Source organism: Solanum verrucosum, unplaced genomic scaffold, assembly GCF_900185275.1.
Source record: "Solanum verrucosum unplaced genomic scaffold, falcon-dt-bn FXZP01000091.1, whole genome shotgun sequence".
NCBI lineage: Eukaryota > Viridiplantae > Streptophyta > Magnoliopsida > Solanales > Solanaceae > Solanum > Solanum verrucosum.
Window position 1 is genome coordinate 73,402 of NW_026020358.1, and position 8,529 is coordinate 81,930.

At 26.9% G+C, this 8,529-nt stretch overlaps 1 protein-coding gene across 1 annotated transcript; it reads right to left on the bottom strand.

Annotated features, from left to right (window-relative positions):
- Positions 1-263: 263 nt before the first annotated feature.
- On the bottom strand, positions 264-2,825 carry LOC125837747 (protein CRABS CLAW-like). The gene is made up of 6 exons (XM_049516821.1): positions 2,656-2,825; positions 1,895-2,023; positions 1,717-1,804; positions 918-966; positions 440-515; positions 264-314 (listed from the first exon to the last, which is right to left on the bottom strand). The coding sequence occupies exons 1-6, from the start codon at positions 2,782-2,784 to the stop codon at positions 264-266; spliced, it is 522 nt and encodes a 173-aa protein (XP_049372778.1). The 5' UTR covers positions 2,785-2,825.
- Positions 2,826-8,529: the final 5,704 nt, after the last annotated feature.

The following is an 8,529-nucleotide window of genomic DNA, read 5'->3' on the forward strand; positions in this document are numbered from 1 at the left end:
AAAAAACTACTACTTCCCCTATTCAGAATATCAGGATCAAGTTGACTAATTTTCAGTGTAAATTCAAATATATATTGTTAGAAGCATCGAAAAATATTATAAATTACCTTAGTTAATAATTTAAAATATCAAAAAAGCGATAATTGAATTTATTTAACTTTTAATAGTAAAATGTCACGTAAAATGTAACAAATCAAATATAATCAAGAAACTGATTGGTAAATAAGGATAGATAATAATAAAATCTTACATTGTTGTTGTTCTCACTTCTCAGCCAAGGTCCCATTTGGAGTATTTGGAATGTACCTAGCCCACTATAACAAGAAATTATTATATTATATTATATTATATTATATTACTTTATATAATTATACATGTGCTTGAAAAAATAATAAATACAGTAAACTTAAATTTTTAAAAAATAATTCATTTAACTCACATTTTTAGCTGCTGCACTGAAAGCTTCTCTGTGTGGAATCTCTGGATGTGCTGTTTTAATACGCTGTATCTCATCCCTTTATAATAATCAAATAAATTAAGAATAATTTTTTTAATAAATAATAATGATTACAGGATTTAACATATACTCCCACGTGTCAAAAAACTTGTCATATTTTTTATATTTTTTATTTACATGCAATATTGATTAGAAGAGATATTTGACAATTTATAATCTATTTTCATTTATATATTTACTGTATTTATGTGTCAGAATTGTGGTGTTTGTAATTTTGAAAAACAATTACTATTATGGATTAAATAGTAAGAAAATAATAATTTGTCTTGAAATTCTAAAATGACAATTATTTTGAGAATTTTTTTAAAATGAAAAATATTTTTGAGACGGAGGGAATATAATTTATGAGCATTTAAAAAAAACTAACTGAATGAAAAAAGAAAAGAAGAGGATGTTTTACTTCATGAACCGATTGTAGGCCGATGGTAGCCTGTGCTTCTTCTCAGGAGCTTCAAACATAGTAACAAAAAATAATATCATAATCAGTAATTTATATTATAAGCTAAACAGAGAGGTTGATTTTTATCGATGATCACTTAATTTTTACTTTATTATAGTTATAGTCATTTTATTATATTTTGTAACAGAAAAGAATATCACAAAAATTATGATATTATTTTTTTTAAAATGAAAAAAAATCACTCAGCTTTACCTAAATATTATAGCAAGTCATTATAAGGAGATAAAAGAGAATCTATTTATATGATATTTCATTACTAAAAACAAATTACTTAATTATCGAATTTGTTGATAATCTCCAATTAATTTAATGCTAAATAGCTCTTAACTAATTAGATTTTCTTATAATTCATTGTTAATTCATAACTAAATTAAATCGGCACAAATTATTTGTTGTTTAACTACATAATTTTATCAATCGCTAATTTCTTATTTTCTAGTAATTCTTAGGCAAAGTTGAATAACTTAAAAAATAAATTGTTTAGTAAATTAATTGGTGTGCTTTTGGGGCGAAGTTCAATGACAAGAATATAGTGACATTTTCGACTCTATTTAAGTAAAGTTGAGTGATTCTTTATTATGTTACAAAAAATATAGTTTAAAAACTTTTGTATACAATAAGATAAAAAATTTAAATGTCAACTATACATTATTATAATCAACCCAACAAATAGACAAAAGGAAGACAAATTATATATATATATATATATATATATATATATATATATATATATGCTTACGTTTTACAACAAAAGGTGCCTTTGGAGATGATGGTTCACTTGAAGATGAAGACTGTCCCTTCTTGAAATTGTTGAACAAATCTTGATGCTTAAACAAAAAAAAATACATACATTTTTTTTTTGAGAAAATCAATAAAAATGGAAAGTAAACTAAATAAATTAATTTAATATTAATTACCTGATGAATGGGTTGGTGATCATAAAATTGTGGTTGAAGTGGAGGTCTACTGCTTAAAAAGGAAAGATTACCACAATGCCCACATTTCACTGTCACAGTATCCAACAGCTTCTTGCATGGAATTCCCACCTACATATAAGTTATAACCCCAAAAAACATATATAGCTTAAAAATTATATTCATCGATAGTATAAAAAATAAAATTATATATAAAAAGTTTAAAAATATTTTTATATGTATATATAGTAGCTGTTGAATCATCTTAGTTTCATTGTATTTTAAATTTTAGTTTCGTCACTACGTATGACTAACCTCTACAACATGTTACTAATTTCATTTATTATGAGTATTTATCTTTTAAATACTATTTTTAAATGACGTTGTTAGTATATTTACATTGTCAATATATAAAAATTTAAATCCAAAAAAAAAAACACAAAATATTGACAATATGAGTGTGTTGCATTTGCACGTGTATTGTGTATATATGATGAAAAATAGAATGTTGAAAAGTGAAGAATGAGAGAAATGATCGTTATACATATAACTATGTTGTATATATAGCATGTGATTTGACAAAATAGATTTGTTATCTCTTATCTTATGCTATATATTATAAAAGTCAAATCATATATAAGAAGGAAACAATCATAGTAGCTTTCTATTGAACTTTCATGTCTTTCTATTCCATTTCCCTTTACTAGGAAAAAAGACTGATTCAACGAGATATGTCTGTTAAATAAAATAATAATAGTACGTACCGCAAGAATAATGTTACAGAAGCTGCAACGGACATAGCAAAGATGTTCAGAAGGATCCATGGAGTTAATTTTATGATCAGCAGATTCCAATAAGTTGAGACAAGAGGAATTAGGAGAAGAGGAAGACATATATATAAGTAGATAAGTATATATTTTTGGACTTTGAAGAGTATATATATAAATAGTTCAAAGATGAGAGTAAAATACAAGGCAAATCATATAGGGTTTTTGGGTTTGTATCCAGCTAGATTGATGCTTTTGGACTATCCCTTAAAAATAGATATTCATTTTTTACTCGTCCAGTATTAAATTGACATATTTTTTAAGAAATAATAAATATAGCGTCAATTTTATTAAACCATCATTTATATATAGTCAATATTTCGGAAAAAAGATTATAGTTTATAATAAGAACAAATTAGGAATTATAAATCATTTATTGAGTTTTTAAATTATAAGTAAAAGGAAATATCTATTTTGTAATATAATGAACAAATAAAAGTGGATTCACGAAGAGAGTAATAATTTGAATTAACACCTAGTTTAAGAAAAAATTAGAATGTGTAATCTTAAACTTTCTATATCATTTAGATGTTAAATTATATTTTTTTGAAACTCTTGAGCTTAAATAAATCACACATTCATGTGACTATGAAAGCTTCTTATTAATAATTAATTGGAAAACTAAAATTAAATTATTTTTACATGTAAAAGTATGTTAATTTTTTTCAATATATAATAATAAAAAATATATCACATAAATTAAACGCGGAAGTATTAGGATTATCACAAAAGAAACAGACCAAGAATATATATATAATTCTTCTAATGGTGAGTATGTCTTTTCAAAAATTGGTCCTACCATGGATAGTATCATATTTGTTTGAGACACAAAAAATAAATAGCATGCAATAATGTTTAATTAACTTGATAAAGATGAAGTGTACACATTGGTTTTGCGATTTTAAAAAATAAATTATATGCACTTAATATTTATATCAAATCAATAAATACATAATATATGATAATGTCAAGAAGCATGATAATTCTTGTGACAACATTATAATATGGAATTATATCTTTAGGTTATTCACCAAAGGTTCTTGGTATTATATGATGTGTTATGCAAGTGTCTGAATTAATGTCAGTGTCCTTGATTTAGGAAGAAAATGGCAATCTCTTTCTTATAGATGCTGATGGAAGTGTGGATAAAGCAATTTGACTTTTTAAATATAAATTAAATTGATTTTGAGAAAAAATGACAAAAATGATCTAGAAAAACTATGAAAAAGAACTCATATTTAGAGCCTAGAAGTATACTTTTTGTAGTTTTTTAAAAATCTGATCCAACTTTTTGAGATGTAATTTGTGTTATTTTTTATAAAAATATATTTCTAGTGTCTAATACAATTTTTTGTATTGCATATTTTAGGATTTGATGTGATTTTTTTGATGTTTATAATTAAAATATTTGTTTTACTGTTTTTGTCAAATTTAGTAAACACAAATCGCTAAATGTTTGATAGAGACTAAAATAATTAATTTTTGTATACACTTAAAAGACCAAAATTATTCAGCGAATACTTAAAAGAAACTATTTTAACCTACTCTCGAACATAAAGGACCATTTTATCACTTTTTAAATATAAATTAAATGAATTTATATGACAAGTATAAGCAAGCAATAATTGGTATTATGTAACCATAGAGTTGTAGTGGGATGCTTCAATCTCAATTAGACGTCTTAATTTTAAGTTTTTGAGAATAAAAAAAAATGTATAGGGAGTGCCTCTCCTAAAAATGAGCCTTATAATATTCGAACCAAGTTAAATTATAATGCAGATATCGAACACCGAACAACCAAAAAAAACTGTCATTCTAACAAAAGGACATTTTGAATTTAGCTTGAAAGATAGGTAATTTAATCACAAGAAGACAATACATTGGATATGCAATAATTCTTATAGTACTACTCTGATTCTTTGAATTTAATAAATTTTAATTGTCCCTTCAGATTTCAACAGATACTGTGCAGCATCTTTATGTAAAGCTTTTCCCTTTGCCACTCCTATCAAATAAAAGCTTATCTAATCAACCTATACTATATTTTGTTTCTTTTGATATTTAGGGCAAATAAATTTCCACTAACATCAAAGAAATTAATATTGTTGTGATTTTGGTTTTCTTATATATATATATTGATACATCAAGTTTGATATGGAGATTTACCTAATATTATAAGTCAATTTAATCTAATAACATTACAAGCTTCTTAGAATCGGACCTTATGCTATTTCTATTCTTTTACTTTACTGATTTATTCTATTTTATTTCATACTCCTTAGCTTTGTTCATATTAATTAAGCAAGTTATATTATGTAATGTTGGGTTGTGAAGGGTGATTGGACGTCATGCGGAAGCTTACAATTTGCAAATCATATAGTTGATAAATCAGATAACAAAAACTTATATTAAAAACTCATATAAAGAAAAACATTGAAACTTTAGAGAGAATAAATCTCCCCATAAACAAGAATCTTAAACGACTACATTGTGGATATTATTGTTTTTGTGTTAGAAGAAACAAACTTATATTTATAGAGTCCTAAAACTTTTTCTTACTAGAAAAAGAGTCCTAAAAGGAGAGAATAAATCAAATATGAAAGAATATTATATTTTCCTTTCAAGAAAAGTAAAAACATTTATGTAATGTTTTGTCTTTTCTTTAAGGAAAAATAAATCTTAAATTATGGTAAGAAAATCAGGGCAAAACCCTAACAAATCTCCCCTTTTGGCTGGATTTTCTTGATAAAGCTTGATCTGTCTTCTTCATTGCATGATAATCTTGTTCTTCACAAAATCTTCATGTATCGCTGCTGCTTACCATGATTTAAAAATTGATATGGGTTAAAATTGGAGCCCTGTGTTAAAAGTGATGAACAAGGTTGAAAGTGGAGCTCATGCGTTAAAAGTATTACGCATGAGTTGAAAGTGGAGCTCATGCGTTAAAAATAAGATGCATGAGTTAAAAGTGGAGTCCGAGCATTAAAGTTTGCAGGGGTTGAAAGTTGGAGCTCATGCTCTAAAATAAACATGAGTTGAAAATTGATTTTGTTTTAAACGATGGAGCAGCAGGATATTGTTGAAAATATATTTGAATTTTTTTCTCCACATGTAGTAGCACAAAAATATTCATTATCATCAAATTTGTTGCAAATTGATTTGAAACCACTTGAACTTTTCTTCAATCTTGTTGAACCATTGGATCATTGAACCATGTGCTCTGATACCACTTGTTGGGTTGTGAAGGGTGATTGGGAGTCATGCGGAAGCTTACAATTTGCAAATCATATAGTTGATAAATCAGATAACAAAAACTTATACTAAAAACTAATATTATTATTATATGAAAACTAATATAAAGAAAAACATTGAAACTTTAGAGAGAATAAATCTCCCCATAAACAAGAACCTTAAACGACTACATTGTGGATATAATTGTTTTTGTGTTAGAAGAAACAAACTTATATTTATAGAGTCCTAAAACTTTTTCTTACTAGAAAAAGAGTCCTAAAAGGAGAGAATAAACCAAATATGAAAGAATATTATATTTTCCTTTCAAGAAAAGTAAAAACATTTATGTAATGTTTTATCTTTTCTTTAAGGAAAAATAAATCTTAAATTATGGTAAGAAAATCAGGGCAAAACCCTAACATGTAAATCATGTATTTTGGTCATTGTGTTTCCTTAAATCATGTCTACATATTTAATTGCACCATTTTAAGGGCAAACACTTTCAAAATTCATGCATCTCGTCTTGACATTTTTCTTCACTCTGATGGCATGTGGTATTTACTGATTCAACTAATTCAAATTTGATTCGTTTTAAACTCAATAAAAGAGATAAAATACTCTAATTAAGAATTTCTCCAACAACTTAAATTGAATAAAGAGGAAGTTAATATATAGGAATACTATACGATAATTCCAAGGACGAATAAAGGGATCATATAAACAAACAACAAGGACAAGACAGAAGTTAAATGAATGCACGAATGGATGATCAATTAAACAATGTTATGCTTATGCCTCTGATCATCACACTTGTTCCGTATTCATTTTGAAAATCGACTAATTCAAACGTCTGTAGAAAAGTCTCATTTTAAAACATAAAATGTTCATTATTAAAAACAACTACATCCCTAAAGCTTTAACTAGAGACATATAATTTTAAAACTCCATTATTTATGATCTTAGATAATTGGCATAATGCATAAATATGTCATTTAACTTGGCTTCACCTGGTATTTATGCTCTCCAACTTTGGGTATTTTCAAGTATGCACTTAAACATAACTTGTATAAAGTTGAATAAGTAGCGCACATGTATGTGTCCTACGTGACATATATAATACACGTATGACACAAAGTAGCCACTTAGGATGTGTGTATCTATTTATTCAATTTTATACAAGTTTAAATGTCTATTTGTACAGTACGATGAAAGTTGTAAGCTGTGTGTTCGGGGGGAGTTATTGTCTATCGTTGGCCTCTATGGTAGAATCAGTCGGGAGACCTGAGAGGCGGTGGTTTACCCTGCGGCGGATGTCAGCGGTTCGAGTCCGCTTATCTCCCACTCGTGAACTTAGCCGATATAAGTTAAAAGGACATATATTTATGTATTAAGACTAGATAATTTATACTTATTGATATCCATCCTAATTACATCTACTAACCCTTTTTTCCATGTTTGTGGGTGCCATAATATTAAAGAAAGAAAGTTGAAAATGACCAGTGCTACAATCACAAGTCACTTTCATAGTGATCTTTTGAGGCAGCTTAGGAGAGGAAAGTTTGTGTCTTTTTATTGATGGGACTATTCAAGAGTTTGCTAAACAAGGAAACTACCTATTTCTACCCTTCATCCTCTACAACTTTCTTTCATAGTATAAACGACTTTCCCAAGGTGGCCCTCCCATATACATATAGAGCTTTTCCAAATTAATGTCTCATGCATGCAAAATTAAGTAAATCAATGCCCCTTTATGGCCACAAGATTCCGCCCCATTTCTTCCTCGAACTTATTGCCAAAGAGTTTTAGGTAATAAACATTATAAAAGTAAATAATTTTTACTCTAGTGAATCATCTTTTATCTATTGTAGTAGGTGAAGAATCTAATCAAACATATCGTTTTCAGGATTATTAAATTTGTTTCACTAGTTTAATAGTATGATCACATGTATATAAACACAGATGGGGAGAAAGAACGATGTTGACACTATAATAAAAACAACTTTTAACGGCAATAAATAAACACATTAATAAACAGTGCTAAAGTTTTTACCGGCATTAATTAAGTGTCATTAGATTCAGTGTCGCTAAAGGCTTTAGGGACATATACAAAGAGTGTTAATTGCCGCTAAAAATACATATTTAGCGGCAATTGAGCTATTGCCGTTAATTAATTGTCGCTAAAGATTATTTTTGACTCAGTGTGACAGGCAACTACACCGAAGAATCTATGAATCTTACCTTGTCACAAAATTGTTCACTTTTCGAAGAATAAATTTTCACAAGAATTTTCACTAAAACTTTATAAAATTTGTATAAGAAAGATTCCTACTTATTCAACAGACATAAGACACCGATTCATAATGAGTCCTAACTATTATGACTTTTTCTTTTAATTCAAGTTAAATATATTACAAATACTACATATTTATTTATTTATTATTAATTACATGAGTGATCCAAAATCGTATTCCTTTAAAAAATACGATATCTTGTTTTCAAGATTTCAGACTCTATATTTCAAGAAAACTTACTCATAAATATAATTTGAATGACTCGATAGAATAATAAACTATTTATATT